This window comes from Chaetodon trifascialis, chromosome 2, assembly GCF_039877785.1.
Source record: "Chaetodon trifascialis isolate fChaTrf1 chromosome 2, fChaTrf1.hap1, whole genome shotgun sequence".
NCBI lineage: Eukaryota > Metazoa > Chordata > Actinopteri > Chaetodontiformes > Chaetodontidae > Chaetodon > Chaetodon trifascialis.
Genome location: NC_092057.1, coordinates 5,625,393 through 5,642,561, shown reverse-complemented (window position 1 = coordinate 5,642,561; position 17,169 = coordinate 5,625,393). Strand labels below are relative to the sequence as shown.

The window sequence follows — 17,169 nt, the reverse complement described above, 5'->3', positions numbered from 1 at the left end:
ATCAGCGTCTGTGTAGAGTCTGTTTTTTTAATGTATCCAAGTATGTTTGCTGCTTAGATTTAGAGGAATTACCTGAAAGCTTAATCAGCAGCTCAGAGGCCACCTTCACGTTGATGTCCTGGCTCAGCAAGCTGTTCTTCGCCATCGGGCTGCCTTCTCTTGGTTTCAGCGGCCCTGGACGCTCTGTGGCTGCTGCAGCCCCCGCTGGCCCGTCCTGGCAGAAAGTCGCAGGGAAGCTTGGCTGGACCTGGACCTGGGACTGGGTCTGGGAGGATGGTCTAGGGCTCAAGGCTTCCTCCACTTTGGGCTCTTCCTTCAGGTGGAATGGAGACTTGAGCGTCTCCCTCTGGTTGGCCGCTGCAGTCGGGAAGAAAAGAAACCAAAGGAATGAGGAGAAACTGAGACTTGAGGGGAGTGAGAAGAAAAAAAGAGACTAAATACATGAGGTTTGCTGGGTTGCGTTTAACCCAGTAATAATAAGTTTGCATTATTTCTACACAGCATCTGAATGTAAAAAAACTAAAGGTCTCAAAAGTTTCATGCACCCAAAGGTCACACAGCGCGTTCTGTATACCACTCACTCCTCAGCTTCAGATCTCGAATTCATTGCAAACTGAGAATAAAAACGCAAAAACAATGAAGTTTTGTACGCTGAAGTTTAGCGTACAAAACCAAGTCCAAAAAAAAAAAAAAAAAAGTCGAGACACTGTGCAAAAGGAATAAAACCAGAAGGCAATGAAGACAGTCATGTGTTCACAAAGTGGTGAACTTCGCTCATGAACGACTGAGCCTGGTACCAATGAGCCTGTTTACCTGTGGAATGATCCAAACAGGTGTTTTTGGAGCGTTCCACATCTTTACCAGTCTGTGAAACGTGTTGCTGCATCAGATTCACAATAAGCAGATATTTACAAAAATCAATGAAGTTAATGAGGTCAAGCGTTAAATATTTTGTCTTTGGGCTGTTTATGTGCTTCATACAGCGTGCCAGCTTTCTCAGAATTGGGGTTGTGATGTGCCATCAACGTTTGTTTCCAGTGAGCGAAGAGGACCGTGTATACACAACAGAAAGTATAATACATGAAAATGCTAATTAAATGGATCAACAAAGTGGCCCACAGTGCATTTTCACAGTCTCGTCACTGCAACAGACACCACAGTTGGTGTGCTGTGAGCAAACACACAGGGTGCAACCTCATGACTGTCCTCCTCTCTCGGTCTTCAGGGCATCCATAACAAATTCACAATTCATCTCCCTCCTCCTTTCTGCCCCCCTTCCCTCCCCATCACATTAATTTCTCTACACTTTATTCTCAGCTCCATTCTCCTTTAAGTCCGGTTTCCTCATCCTGTCCCGGTGAATCCTCTTCAGGCGCAGGGACATAAAATTATTCCTGTACTTCTGTAGAGCGCGATAGCAATCAGATGAAGCCTTGTGTGTAGCCTAGGTTTGGGAGTGAACTGTCAGATGGATCCCTCTGCTCTAAAGTCATCTTCAAGAGAAACTGGGCCACATCTAATCCGCCTAAGATGAATAATTAATAATTAGACATGGAGCAACTTCCGATAGCCGCCAAGAAAAGAACAGCGGGGCGAGCGCCTCTCTTTGTGTGTCTCAGCGTGTTGCACTACACTCTGCTAAAACAAAGGTTTACACAGGCTACGGTTTAGCGCGGTCTCGAAATTTAAAATGGGTGTTAAACACAGAGACGAAGTGGAAATATGTTTAAAAGTTCATCGTGTTTGTCTGCGAGGTGACTCGATATCCTGTGCAGCTATGGGAGCCGTGCGGAAGGTTAGAGGACACTATTGTCCACTGCTGTAACCTGATTTACTGCTGGTGCACCACGCCGTCTTTCAGAGCCAATCACGGCACAGCTCTGAATACGTGAAACTTGAAGCTGTCACATGAATCAGTGTGTAAGTTATGCTGTCATTTTGAGCCATTGTGTTTGCTGCAAAATATGCATTTTTACATCACACTGTTGAAAGAAATCTTCCATTTTATTTCTGGTTTTATGAGTCAATAACACTTTCACTCTTAATGTTTGACTTATTTTGGTTAATCATACGATAATAAAAAACACTCATGCTCAGAATGTTCTTCTCTGGTATTTAACCAATCATTGATGCATAGTTTAATCACCTGCTACTGCTCTGACATGATCATTTGCGTTTTTGCATTTGCATGTGCACAACAAAGGTCAAGTGCATGCTTCTTTTTTTTTTAATGGTGGGGGAAAACACCTTTTTAAAAAAATAAAAAATATCAGTATATGTATCGTCAAGGCTTTAGACTGTTTCCCATGCGAGGTAAGGAGCAGAGCACTCGCTGCTGAAGCCATGTTTAAAAGGCAGCACATATGCTAATGATGATGAAACGTAGCAGAGCTGATGTCTATATTTCTGTAAATGTTTTTGTTATTGTTAAAATATCCTCACATCAGGAGTCATTTTTCCTCACAGCAGAATCAGTTTGTAACCTGACCTCAATGTAAAAGTCACGGAAATAAGCACATTTGTTTGCTGATGCTCGATGCTTAGGGAGTGACCTCTATCATCATCTACATGTTTGAATTAAAATTTGATTTTAACTGAAACTATATCTTAAAAATTTTGAATTTCCGTGTTTTAAAATGCTATTCCAGAGGAGTTTGACAGTGGCTGGAAAGGGCACCAACAAACACATCAAGCCCCTTTCCAACAGTTTTCAAACAATATGTCCACTATCACTACTGACACACACACACACACACACACACACACACACACACACACACACACACACACACACACACACACACACACACACACACACACACACACACAGACACACACAGATATAAGAGAGGCTATCACTCTCGGGCGGACTGCTGTCCAGTCTCCTCTGGCCCCAGCAGAGATCTGCTCTGCTCCTCACCCGACCGTCTCACCTAACATCTCTAACCGCCACAGGCCCGCCGCCCCCTGCCCGCATCATCAATCTGTGCCGGCTCCAGCCCCTCTGATTAATGATGATCTATGCCGGAGGGATAGAGGGCTCGGGGACGGGGGATTCGGGGCAGGGAAAGGGGACAGGTGCAGGTGTTTTGACCACCCATGTGGTGCCACGATGCCACAGTGCCACACCATGGCGGGCCGGGGCTGCAGTTCAAGAGGGGGGGGGGGGAAGAGGTTTGAGTGGTGGGGGAGGTGGGGTGGAGGGGGGACAGTGACCTTCAAGTTCAGGGGCAGTGGCGCAGGGTCGCACGCGGCACCAGCTGGAAATGTCACACCGTCAGATGTCAGCGGGCAGGCTAAGTATAACCCGGTCAGCACCTGGAAGGACGTCCTCTAATTAGAAGCGTGTTGGGCCATGTCGGATCAGACAGGGACAGAACACTTGGTCAGCGCCTTACAAACACACAGAAAAATACACTATCCCATTTACCCACACAGACACACGCGTTAGGACAAACGCCGCCTTTGTGTGTCATGCTGCGTGCAAACTATGCAAAAAGCTGGGCTGCACATAAGTCACTTCCAAACACGGGCTGAACACAAACTTAGATTTTCAAATTCTTCTCCTCCGTGGCCTCCCGAGAACAACAACAACCCCGGGATGTGCACTCGCACAAAAAAGTCACACCACACGGTGACCTTTTGGATTGTCGCTATAAATAGAGTGTATTTCCACTAAGAATCTATGTTACAGAGCCCGATGAATTATTTAGTAGCCTAATCCAACAGGCACGTTTTTTATTCCTCTAAGCTGATGGCTCAATGACAGAAAAAAAGCCAGAGCACAGTACAAACAGGAACAATGCAGCTTACACTTTGGCCTTTAGTCTGTCCAAATTTCACATTCACAACGGCAACATGAGCGTCCGGTCTGTAGCTGATGATCTCGTCAAGTGAGCACAGATCTGAGGAGGTGACGGGCGTCTCTGGGTGACTGGGCATCTCTTCTGCGAGCTTCCCGCCTGCGCCGGTGCGTACCCGGGCCAATGTCAGCTCCCCTGTGCGTGATACTGTACGGCCGCTCCTAGCTCCACAACGATGCTATCAGTCCGTCTCCGTGTTATCACAGCCCTCTGACACCTGCCACCAATGCGACTTCCATCGCTGTTCTCTTGCCCGTTTCTCTCCCCTTCGCCACGCTTCTCTCTCGCGCCTCATCCGTCTCGCTGCCAGGCGCTTGTCCACTTCGCCTCACCTCTCGCTCCGTGGCCAGGGCTGCCGTCAAATAACTTCATTAGCTTTCCACCTCTGTCACGCCGGCCTGCTCCCCCTCTGACAATTGGCTGCTGTTTTCTCGCCGAGGAAAAAAAAAAGCAGAGGGCTACGTGGGGCAGGTTGAGAACCCAACAATAGCTGACAGTGTGCTAGACACCGGACAGTGATACTGATGGCTGCAGCGGGGATGTATGGACCAGAGGTCACGCACAAAAGGCCTGCCTCTGTCAGCTCATGCGGAGCTGGAAAGCGAGGGACATGCAGATTAAATCTAGATGTTGACAAAAAAGACAAAACTAAAGATAAGACATTTTAAAATTCTAAATATTCTGTCAACTCAAAGCTGCTGCAACAAAAGCCCAAACATTTCCATAGCTGAGCATACAATAGACACCCCCTGTGGGCTTTTCAAATACAGTAACAGAAAAATGATGTCTATAACTAAGATAACGACATGATGACGCAGGAAAAATAATCTCTAAAAATCCTTAAAAGCACTCAAGATTTCACGTTAAAATTCTGCCAGTGCACCACTTCGCTGTGGCAGAGCGCTGCATGCAAAATACTCTCCCAGGAAAGAGATAAATAAGACAACTGCAGAAGCATCATGACAGATGCAACACCTCCCACAACCCCCTGCATGCCAATTATTCACACCCAGCCAGGGTCAAGCTCGTTGCGCCTGTGTCACCGCAGCGGGGGGTGGGGGTGGTGTTTGGAGGGTGTGCAGTGCCCACTGTCATTATTAACTCGGGGTCCACTGGGCACAGGGTAGGGGCTGTGCATTTCAAAGTGTCTCGGTGGCTTTCATCTCTGAATCAAAATGTGGATCACACTGGATAGCTAACGGTTGTGTCAGCGTGCAAGGATAAAAATCAAAGGGTATCAGTACAACACTCAATGGAAAGCAGGGCAGCCCAAAAAATGATATGCTTATTATGTCAGAGGTCAGGAGGAGTTCACCGGCTTTTAACGCCTGGGGAACTCCACGCAACTCCCTCTTTGCCTCTTTCTCCCTCACTTGCTGTCACTTTATCTGTCTTTTTTTTTTTTTTTTGTCGTTCCCTCTCCTGCTTTTTATACACCCCCTCCGTCCCCTGCCCCTCCCTCTCTCAGGCCTTGTGGGATTGAGGCACTGAGACAGCAGAGTAAAAGCAGGAGGGATGAGCTGCTCGTGTACACATTCAATCTGGGTTGGCAGGGAGGTCAGAAGAAATAGAGTCTAGAGGTCCCAGGAGGAACTTCCTCACCTCTCCCTCCCCGGGCTGCTCTGTGGCATGGCTAAGTCTCACCGAGATCTGAGCCCAGTTCCTCTCACTTTCAGAAGCCTCTACCTTTAATCCGGCCCCCCCAACAAAGGGAGAACTTTGTGATCAAAGGAGCAGTATTCATTAAAAAACGTCATCACGCATTCAAGTTCAACATCCTCTCCTGCCCGGTCTTTTTATATCCTTCATCACTCTCCTTGGATGATGCCCTGACTAAGATGTCCGCCACTTGACACTGGACTGACATTGCGGGGAGCCATCTTGGCTCCTCTGGGAGTTGCCCGGGCTTGATTGTGCAGTCTGGGAGTGAAGTGCAACTGGCACCCAGGGGGCATCCATGTGGAGCCGGGGCGTGCGAGATCGAGGGGGAGTTAACTAAGCCGGCCTAGTCCCTGTGCATCCTGGCGGGGTCACAGGATGGCGCTGAGGGCGCTAATCATCTCAAATTATGAATTCCTTTTTAATTATGAATTATGCATAAATTTTTAATTAATCTAATGTTCCCAGGGTTTTTTCCTCCCATCCTCGCTCAAGATCTCAATCTAATTACACAGCATTAAGTGGAAGAGTGGCAGCCGTAGCCTCGACCCCGACGCTCAACCTCGGTCAACCTTTTTCCATCAATCTTGCCATCGTCTCAGAGCTCATCCTTTGATATTCTGCAACATGGTGAAATGCATCTAAACACGGTCTGGGCCGAGTGTACCTCAGAGTGGCGTGTTTGGGAAGTTTGTTAGACGAATGCTGCATCATGACGTTATAAAACTTGGACAATTACAAGTCCCATCGCAACTTTACCAATGATAAAAAATACCAAATTAAACGATAATCAAGTCTTAAACTGATTCATGAATGGGAAATATTAGTGAGGCCACTATTAGTAGTCACAGTGGTGAAGTGCAGGCAGCATCAACTGCAATGAATGGGGAAGAACTGGAAGCAGATTCATATTCAAATGAGGCTTTTCACAAAAGTACAGTAGCTCTACATAAGCCATGCTTAACGCAGGGCTCCAGACTGGCTTCTTCCACTTGTATGTCATTTCCAGTATCATAAACACCAGAATAAACTTTAGCATCATCTTGTCAGACACAATAACACTGACACACATACAAAGAGGACTGCTCGCAGGAGGAAGATGCCTACAGGTGACAGATCTTCAAATCCCCTCCCAGCTGACAAGACGTGGGTGAGAAAAAGTAATCCCTCCTCAACTATTGTCGAGGTGCCCCTGAGCAAATCACTTAGTCCCCAACTGCCTCAATGGAGCTAATCAGTGGCCAACAGCAGAGGACTTGGGGTTTGCTACCAGGGCAGACATCAAGTGTCATTTCAGCTATGCATCCTTGGCTGGATAGGAAGTACAAAAAACAGTAGAAGAATGTAACATCATTTTGTGCCGTAATGACATTTTGAAGCAAATAATAAGCAGCTCAAAAACAGACCATTTATCTATAAGACTGGATACGAACATACTGTACTGCTCTGATTTAGGTCATGACTTCAGCACTGCGCAGTGGTACTTGAGTTGATTTTGATGTGCGTGTTCTGCTCTGCTGCTACCAATCATGACAGGACACACAGGAGTACACTGTTTCTACGCGAGCAGCGCTCTCACTGATGAATGGAAAGAAAGGGAGAGAAAGAAAGAACAAAAACATCCCCGTTGACCATTTAGCAGAGCGATGTTTAAAGGCATGAAGCCACTTAGGCGCTGTTCTGAAAAGTCAGAAAAAGAGCACAATATTGGATTCCACGCATCGCATGAAGGATTAAGAACACTGGGAACGTGCTGTTGTTATGCGAGGAATGTCTTCTGCATTTTGCTTATTCCAACACAGTTTCATCGCACACAGAAGTGGCACGTTAGAAGGAGGGCGCCGGTAAATCCGTTCGATGCGCTGCGATGGCTTAATGGCGTCCACCGTTTGTGCACAGCCTCGATCGCTGAATGTAGATTTGCAAAGTCAGAGCTGGTAGGTGACATTCGCCATGTGTTTGTCCCACTGTTACATCAGCTGAGGAGCTTCCTGTGTGATCGTCTACTACGCTTTTCAATACCAGTATGTGCACAAATGTGTGTGCTCACTCGACAACGTTGTGCTAAAACTTTCTGCACGAATGAAAAAGCAAACCTGAATCTATTCAGTCAAATGAAAAGCTTCTAGTCTCCCTCACATCGGCGTCCTCGGGGCAGCTTGTGAATTCGTTGGGTGTTGTCCTGAGCAGTTAAAAGGCATGTGGTACTTGAGAAAAGGCTAAAAATCCATGGCCTGTTTTCCCATCGTGCTCATGGGAAAGACACAGAAACCAAGGTTGTGAACAACCCTGCGTGCAAGTGAAGGCATGCCTGATATCCTTGATATGCACAATAATAGTTAAAGTCTGAAAAACAACAGCTCAAACCTGTCTGGAGATGTACCTAAGACCCACGCAGCGTCATCTGGCACATGTCGTCTACACTCGCTCTATTCTCACACACACACTGGTGGGATTTTGCTTTTTTTCCCTTCCTCGATGTTAAAGCCCATAGAAAGTCTAAACACATTAACGTATTTGCGACTGTCAAAAGCGAAAACTGTCTATTCATTAAAGGTTTGAGCTAACTCCCAGACTTTTTAGGCTGCCATTGTTTTAAAATCCATTAAAAACAGCTCACAGAGACACACTGCAGCCCTGACCTGAAACGATAAACATAAAACCGTTTACACTTCTTACGAATGTTATTTCTGGTGACGGCGGAGAATCAAAACAAAACTTAAGGCAAAGGGGAGACAACATCTAGCTGCAGATCAGAACGGATGCCTTCACGTTCGAGTCGGGGAGAAGTGAAACGCTTTTGATAAAAGTGCGACTGCGGCGACTGGAGTTACAGAGTCAAGTTGAGAAAACAGCACAATAAACAAAACAATTATGGATTACAGGAGTCACGCTGGCAGCGTCTCTGCGCGAGCCGTTTCTGCACGAATTTCTCAACGCTTTTAAGTGAAGAAACGGAGGTTTTGTCCTTGTTATCGGCAATAACGACGCTGGTGTTACGCTTTTAACTTCTATAGGCTCTTACAGGCTGCTGCCATCATACACAAGCTGTGTTTGCAACACTGCACACACGCATGTGGATTGACCACACTGAAGATTAAACGATTGGTCCGTGAGGTCGCTGACATTCCAGCAGATGATCATCAGTTGCAGCTCTAGACTGAATCGCATTTTTCGTTTTATTAATAAAAGAAAAGCTCACCTGAAAGCTTCATAAGCAGGTCAGTGGCTGTCTTGGTACTGATGTCAGGACTGAAGAGGGAGGCTGTGGTTGGACCACTGGGACTGGATCTGACCCCGACTCCGACCCCGACTCCGGGTAGGTCCAGGGAGTTGGCACTGCTGCTGGGACGGTCCCTGCACATGCTAAAGGGGGAGAGCACGGACAGATCTCTCTCCTGCGGCTCCTCCTTGATGTGGACGTGATTGGAGGAGGCCTCGGCCGGAGGCGACGTCTGCTGCTGAGTGTCTGAATGCAGCGGGGACGCCTCCGTCCCCCTCAGGTCCGCGGAGCCGCTGTCACCCATCAGGGAGCCCTCGCCCTCCGTGTCGGTGGTGAGCTCCTCTTTCACCTTGACGTCTGTGCGGGGGAAGTGCTGGTGGCAGCGCATGTGAAGCTTCAGGCTGAAGTGACGGGAGGAGGTGAAGGGGCAAAGTTCGCACTGAAACGTCTCACCCCGGTCCTGGTGCTGATGTACCTGGAAAAGGAGGACAGGTTTAAGTGTCAAATCGCTGCTTCTCTCTGGCACTACAGGACATCAAGAGGAAAGACTGTGCTTCATATCAGTTAAAGTTAGAAATGAGGTGCTACAACAAACACGCAGAGTGTTTAATCAATGCCGTGTAGAGGATTTAACACAAGTTTAACTAAAGCATGTGCATCCTTTAATGTTAACAATTATATTCCAAGAGCCGTAATAGCCACTAATTAAAGATGATGTGGGTGAGGGTGACAGGGGGTGCAGGGTCACGAGATGAAGAAAATCCATATCGCCTCACCTTCATGTGGGACTTGAGATTGTCTTTGCGAGCACAGCGGAAGGGACACAAGGGACACTGGTGGCTTTTCAAGCCCGTGTGGATGACCATGTGTCTCTTCCAGTAGCTCTTGCGTTTGATGACCAGTCCACACACAGGACACTGGAACGGTTTGCCGCCATCCTCCGGAGAAACTTGAGGGCACCAGAGAACACGGTCACCATTTACAGAGAACATCCGAGCAGCTTTAAAAGCCAGGCGTCAGTCTTTTAGCGTGTGGAAATATGTAGAGTGTTACTGAGATGCACCTTTGTTCCTGTCACAAACTAAAAAGCTGCCTTCCCAAATACAGTATTCACAGATCTGGAAGAGACGACTTCTCCACACCTAATGGTGAAAACTATCAAGGGAAATGCCAGCTGGAAGCAATGGAACAATGGAAGTAAAAACTCAAGCATGTTTTAGTATCTCGATTATTGTTGTTGGCTTCATATCCGGCATCCATTACTGTTTAATTGGTCTTATTAGAAAGAGGCATGATTGCATTACAAATTCTACAAGGGCCTGTCAGGATGGCTTCATAAGTATTCCAGTGCTGTTCCTTGAAAAACATCTGGTAATCAGTGTTTGGTGAAATTACTGTGCTCAGCCATTCATTGACCTGAGGTGTAAAACCTCGAGACTGCCTATTTGCAACAATAAACCGCCATCTGCGGCCCAACCTCTCCAAGCACAGCACGGATCACAATGCAAAAATGACTCCTGTTCATTCTGAGTTGAGCCGAGTGAAGCGGAAATAAAGCAGGAGAGAGGAAACGAGTGCGGGTTCGGTACCTTCATCTCACTGCTTAACGTATCCGCTGCCTATGTAATCGCAACTGTGCTTCAGATAAAGGGAGAGAGCTTTCCTTATACATTAAAGTGCACGGCATACCCGCGCGGTACAGTTTTATGGTGGCGAGGGACGACAATAAAACAAGACATGACAGTCAGTAATCAAGGTCACATTTTTCAGTCTGGCGACCAAACAACTACCTGCATTTTTACAGCGCTGCTCGACCTTGACGGCTCGCGGGTTAGAGCAGACCCCCTTTTTAGCATGCAGATCACAGAATATTACATCGACTGCCTCATCTGTCTGAAGTCAATTTGATCCGGCCATTTTAGATTTGGCGGGGTTGCGACACAATCCCTCAAAAGTGCCCATCCATCTCCCTGAAAACATTCTGTTCTCCCTAAAGGCTACTTAGTGAGAGGCTGCACTTTGAAGCTTTCTCTCTGCCCGAGCAGGAGTGAGATCTCTGTGTGCACCCTTGTTTGGGTTACATGTCTTCATCTGAGTACACACTGCAGAATATACTGCATGGCCATTTGTGAGTAACAGAGAGAGAATGAGAGCTGGAGAGTGTGTGTGTGCACGCATCTGTATCCAGTCAGTGGAAAGTATGATGTGTTTGGCCTTAAGTCTGCTGTGCTGATCAGTGCAGAGGGCTCTGGTTAGTGGGGGCTGAAGCCAGGAGGAGGCTGCCGAGATGGATATGGACTCCAGGGCTCCCCGCTGTGCCGAGCACACACTGACGGCCCTCTTTTGGCAGCATGCACATCCGAGCACAAACGAGCTGGTCTGGGAAGGCAGTGAGGTCTCAGTCGGAACCCCCCATTGAGCCCACAGACCATTTCCCAGACTAGAAGGCCAGCCAGGGCTGTTTTCTCTCGGCTACGCTCTCTGCTCGGCTGACAGTTGAGCCGAGGCTACACTACTCGCTACTTCGGCGCCAGTGAGGTGAGAACAAAACCATTACAAAACTAGAGAAAACATGTCATTCTGGAAGTTCAGAATTGTGCTTTTTTGATAGTATTTTGGAGACGAGTAAACCCTCTACTCCCCCACACAGTGACAGCAGACACATTTGATCTTTTTTTGGATTTGCGCTTCCATCGCAATATTAGTTTCAATTTATCAGCACTAAGAGTTCTAATTTGCATTTCATAACGTAAGTGGTGTTAGTCTTTGGATAAATGCTGAATGGGAAGAAGTATAATGACAGGGGAAACATTTCTATTGAACTTCAGGTAACTTTGTACTATTATTTTTTAAAAGAAAGGGGCATGTTGGTGAAGAAGGATGAAAACTTGAGCTGCAGATTGAAATGATCTTGAATATTCACGGTCTCTTTCTTCCATACAGACACAAGGTCGTTTTATTTCATTGTAGCAACCTTGTTTGAGCTCAAGTAGCCTGATTCAGTGTTTAACACAAGGCAGCAACTGAGTGTTCTGTACCTGTGTCTCATTAAAGAAAAAAAACATCTTTTAATGGGAAAAACATCCAAACATGTACCTAACCTGAGCCGAGCTGAGCTATACTCTTATTATCTGCATCCTGCCATCATTATTTTGATTTCCGCAGTAATTTTACTTCAAATAGTGATTGTTGTGGATGTTTTTACTGTAGATTACCTGCTTGGCTGTTGGGTTTGCCTCTGCCCTTTGGGGTGGAGGGCAACAACAACTCCAGGCTCTGTGTGGGTGTCGAGGGCGTGGGAGCCTTCTGGTTTTTGTCCAGCAGGGGCTTCACATCCTCTTGGAGGACCCCAGCGGGCGCCAAGGAGGAACTGTCCTTCTTCTCTGCCAGCAGGTTTCCCGCTGCTCTGGCCGCCACCTCTTTGAGCAAGGCAGCAGAGGAGGTCATCGACACGAGCGAGAGAAAGGAACTGGCTGAGGCTTGGTGGTCAGTGGCAGCGCTGGCTGTTGACGAGGCTTGGCTCCGCTCGCTGACTTTCTTGGAAAGTGCAGCGAGGGTGGAGCTAGCCGACTGTGGGCTGAACGGAGAGTTGAAGGCATCAAAGCGCACCACGTCATCTCCTCGACCACCCCCTCCCAGGGCGGGCACTGCAGATGAGGCAGAGGTGGAGGAGGAGGAAGAATTTGTCGAGGAGGAGGCCACGGCATTCTTGTCTTGAAGAACGGCATTTGCTGCTGCTTTTAACTTCTGGATCGCAGAGTCCGGCGACAGGCTGGAGCCGCAGGGCGTGGAGCAGCTGGCCGGTGGCCACTTGTCTGCAACACCTGCCCACACGAAGCCGCTGCCGTTGCTGGGGGTGACAGAGTTAAAGGGGTCAAGGGGCTCTTGCTTAATGTTGGTGACTGAGGGTGCCAAGGAGGCCGGCGAGGCTGAGCCGCTGTTGTTGTTATTGGCCAGTTTTCGGGCAAGAGCACTTAACTGTTGGGCGTGGTGGGAAGACGGGGAGAGGGTCAAAGGTGGGGCTAGACCTATTGGAGGAGACTCGCCCCCAGCACCTCCCCTGGATGCTCGACCCAGGAGCTCTCCAGTGTCAAGTTTCAGCGACCCAGCCTCTAGGAGGCGCCGCAGGTTGCTGCTGAGGGGTTTCCCCAGGGCGCGAGATGCTGCCTCACCATATAGCGACGACACCACAGAAGAGAGCGTGTCCTGGGCCGAGAATGCACCTCCATCCAGTCCAAGAAGCTCCAAAGAGGCACGATGGACGGGTGTGGGGCAACCCAACGAGCTCTCACCTCCGCAGGCATCGGGGTCCCCGGACCCAGTGCTGGCTCCGGGCCGTTCATCGGGAGAGGAGCCCCTGGGCAGGAGGAGCTCATCCTGGGTGTCTCCATAGGACGACGACTCTGAGCGCGTGTCAGAAGCATTCCCAAACCAGCCTTCCTCCTCCACAGGACCGTCGTCAGGCCCTCCTTCCTCGTTGCTGTCCACATCTGGAAGAGGAGAGAGAGCACACAATTTACAGCGAGGCAAGAGAAACAAACGCTGTGCAGGTACTGTGACGGACACATCACCACGCTGCTGTGGTGAACAGTCGGGCATTATATTTCTGCTGAACACTCCAGAATCCCCAGTAAGAATTGTGAACATCAAACACTCATTATTAAGAGTTAAGCAGAGGGAATAGTCATAGCCTCTGGCTGACTGCAGACAGCTTTGAACATTGGAAATTACTATTTCCTATTCACTTTTATTATTTCCCATCTCTGCTTGTCTGATGTTGCAGAGCATTCAGTGTACCATGCAGAAACCTAACTGACACAACCATCTTGAACACCTAAAACACAACTGCCCATCTGAACCCGAGTAAAAGCTCAGCAGTGCGACCGCCACGACGGCCTCCGACGCAAATTCAACCCCTTTCTTATATAATGGCGGCTTTCCACGAGGCGCATCCAAGATGTTTGAGTAATTTAGATTTTTCTGTCCTTTTTTAACCATATTTTTCCCACCCTTGGTCTGGAAGAGTCTGGTAAAGAGGTTACCATGACAACGGGTCCTTCTGGGAGGCTAGACAGCAAAGATTAGGGTAATGGAGGTTACAGAACTAGATTAATATTCATGAGCCTGCAGATACCACCGGGGAGCCAATAAGGATAGGGTTAAGGTCACCAAGGGTCATTAATATACACTTCATGTATCAATATTCATAAGCAAAACATTACAGCTTGCCAGACAAGGGCGAACAAAGAAAAGTGAATATTCCTGATACATATTAACAAACCTCCATAAGAATATGTCAAAAGCACCAAGCAAAATGTCAAAACCGACTTTTTTTCCTCCTCTTTGGGTTAGCGTACACAGCCTCAGAAAACGTCTGATGAGAGGAGCTGGCTGAGATTTCACACATCTGCAAGAAACATGAGGCAATGAAGGAATTATTTAAAATCTCACATACATCCACACACACCCAAGCTGTCTTCACCCTCGCGACCCTGACGGCAGCCTGGTGGGTCCGCGCTCTGTTTACAGGCAAAGGCAAAAATGGTTGCCAGGCAACCCAGCCCAGCGACCTGTTGGGATCATTATGGTTGGCTGACATCTGGCCAGCGTGGCGCACCGTGGTCTGCAAAGGTGACCATGATCACAACCCGCTATGACCGCTACTCTCCTGCTGCAACAGATATCACACACACTTCCCGACATCTTCTCATCTGTCTCTCTCTCACACACACACACACACACACACACACACACACACACACACACACACACACACACACACACACACACACACACACACACACACACACACACACACACACACTCCCCATCTTACATTTTTCACAATCGAATAAGCAAAAGCCGACAGAAAATGCCAGATTACGTTATAATATTGTCTTCAGGGCTCCGCAAACCGCCTGCAAACCCACGTCTGATACACTTCACCTCGACGAACAGCGCGAGATGCCAGACGCCGATGAGCACAACCAGCACGCGTGACCCTCCTCATTTCTTATAAAGGTGAATGAAAACGCCATAATGCGTTGATTGTGGAGCCAATTTCCCATGCTCCTCGGAGCCATTTCGCCACCTGAGTAGGGTTAACAGGAAAGAAAGAGGGAGATGGAGAAAGAGCCAGTGAGTCATGCAGGGCAGGGCTTGACCCATTTCCATGTGACATGCGAAAAGCAGCAAGAGCCACTAATGGCTGTAATGTGGTTAGAGGGAAATCGCTAGATTGCTGACCCAAGGTCTCAGCTTTGAGGCTGAACTCTCTTGCTTCCAAGGTTCACTCTTAAACCTCAGGGTTAGGTGCAGCTGGACGCAACACTACACCACCAGGCTCCTGCCAGAGCGCTACAGTGCACCGATGCACTCCACCACCGTGGCTTTGTGTGTCACAGGCGAGCCACCCCCGTAGGCGGAATGACATTTCCCAAGGTCATGGTCTCCGGCCCGAGCTCTGGGGGGGGGGGGCAGGCTTCGACAGCCGCTGTATGCCCACCACACGCACGTGCACACATATGTTTAAAGTACACAGCCAAGAATGTGATTTAATGCTGGAGTCCTCACCCCCGCTGCATTTTTTTCTGACACACATTCAACTGCTTTGCCTCCGGTACGGTGGCTGGCTCGGCGACACTAACTGCAACCCCCTCCCCCCTCCCCCATCCCGCAAGTGATGGAGGCACGGAGATACGGGCCGAGGCGGCGAGCGTCTGCCACTGAAAGGGAACCATTTAGCGGTGTAATGGCGGGGATGACTTGCATGTTGAGACAAACAGCTGCGGGGTGCTCAGCAGTCTGGATCTGTTATCACTCACACATGGGTGATTCAGTGGTGCAGTGGCAGGGGATTTTCTCTCTGGGCCACGGAGATGTATAGCGCCACCACATTATAGACAAAAAGAAAGCCACGAGGAGTCAAAGTGCAAGCTGAGGCGACATAAAGAGGGGGCCGCAAGGCTTCGAGACCGGCTCCAATAAACCGCCTGCCTGAGATTGAACAGAGATGCACACGGAGCAGCTAAAAATATTTTGATGTAGCACCTCTGTGACTTACAGTGTTTGGGAAGCGGCGCGTTGTGTTAACCTGTCACGAAAACAAGACAGGGAGCTCCCGGCCTGTAACTACAGCTAAAAACAGTTGGACGTTGCAGGTAGTGTTCTTGTTCATTGTTTCACCACGCAGTGCTGTCAACAATCTCCATTTGTGAACTTGGCAGGATTATTTTGGCCGTGGCTTTTCTAGGTCAGCGAGGGGCGCACGTATGTGTGCGCGCGCACATGTGTATGAGTTTAGTACAGGAGTCAGCCAGATTTCTCTGTCACACAGAGCGATCGCTGGTAAAGGGAAGAGCGAGGGACTAAAGTAAAGGTAGGTCATGAGGTCACCCACCACATGACTTGTGCGAGGCTGCTGACTAACATGTCTCTCTTTCTCATACACGCACATATACACACAAAGCTATTCTGTGACTTAGCCAGGCATGAACATTGGCCTCATTGACCCCAGGCCCGAACAGGGTAGGGGGAGAGGAGCCGGGAAGGCGAAGGAAGGAAGGGACAGATAGAGGGATGGTTAGGGGAGGGGTTGATTTGGCCGGGCAGGAAAGAGGAGGAGGCCATTAGCCGATTAAGGCTGGACAGGGGTGCATCGATACTGTGCTGATGTCAAAATGAGAGTCATGCCCATGAGCTAATATAGCAATGAGAGTAAGAGAGGCCAAGAGAGAGAGGGAGCAGGAGCTAGAGAGAGGTGGAGCAGGTCGGGGAATCACTAAAATCTCAAAGATTGCTGACCGCAAAGGCATAAAAAGTGAGGTAACATAAAAGACCGCCACGACACACCAAGACTAAAGGCATCGCATCCACATCGCCTAAGTGACTGGCCTCACATCTTTCCCTGCTCTGCCAGGGGGAGGCGGGGGAGGCGGGGGTGGCGTGCGCGCGGTGGGTTAAGGAGGCAGAGCAGGGGGTGAGGACATAGGAAGGAAGGTAGAAGTATGGATTTAGCGAGGAAGGAGCCACGGCGGTAATTAAGTGTCCGGCCGGGCCCTGGCGGGGGTTACCACGGCCGCGGGCTATGCTAATGAGCACGCCCGGCGGTCAGGGCTGCCTTATTAGTGCCTGCTGGACAATATGGTGGGAGAGACGCTCTACTGGCGGGCTCACGTCTCTGCAAATGACTAACAGTCCTCTCGAGGAAGAAGGTAATTCCATTAATTGGGACACACTGGATGAGGATCGCTCAGTTTTCCATAATCTCTCGCTTGCTTGATGTCTTTCACACCCACACGCTTTTCTTCTTCTTCTTCTATACATCTCCAATCACCCCTTTCCCTCTTTCTCATGCCGCCATGACTGGGAATGCAAATATTAAAAATAAAGAAATAAATAAATCACAGATGCTCTAAATAAATC

General features: G+C 48.7%; 1 protein-coding gene across 1 annotated transcript in view; it reads right to left on the bottom strand.

The window, feature by feature from the left end:
* Window positions 1–17,169, bottom strand: part of znf827 (zinc finger protein 827) — a 64,110-nt gene that overhangs the window by 31,437 nt on the left and 15,504 nt on the right. The window contains exons 2-5 of the mRNA XM_070975992.1: window positions 11,961–13,235; window positions 9,522–9,694; window positions 8,725–9,220; window positions 73–357 (exon numbers count right to left, since the gene is read on the bottom strand). Of these exons, the coding sequence (XP_070832093.1) occupies window positions 73–357; window positions 8,725–9,220; window positions 9,522–9,694; window positions 11,961–13,235 (2,229 nt within the window). The remainder of the gene's footprint in view (window positions 1–72; window positions 358–8,724; window positions 9,221–9,521; window positions 9,695–11,960; window positions 13,236–17,169) is intronic.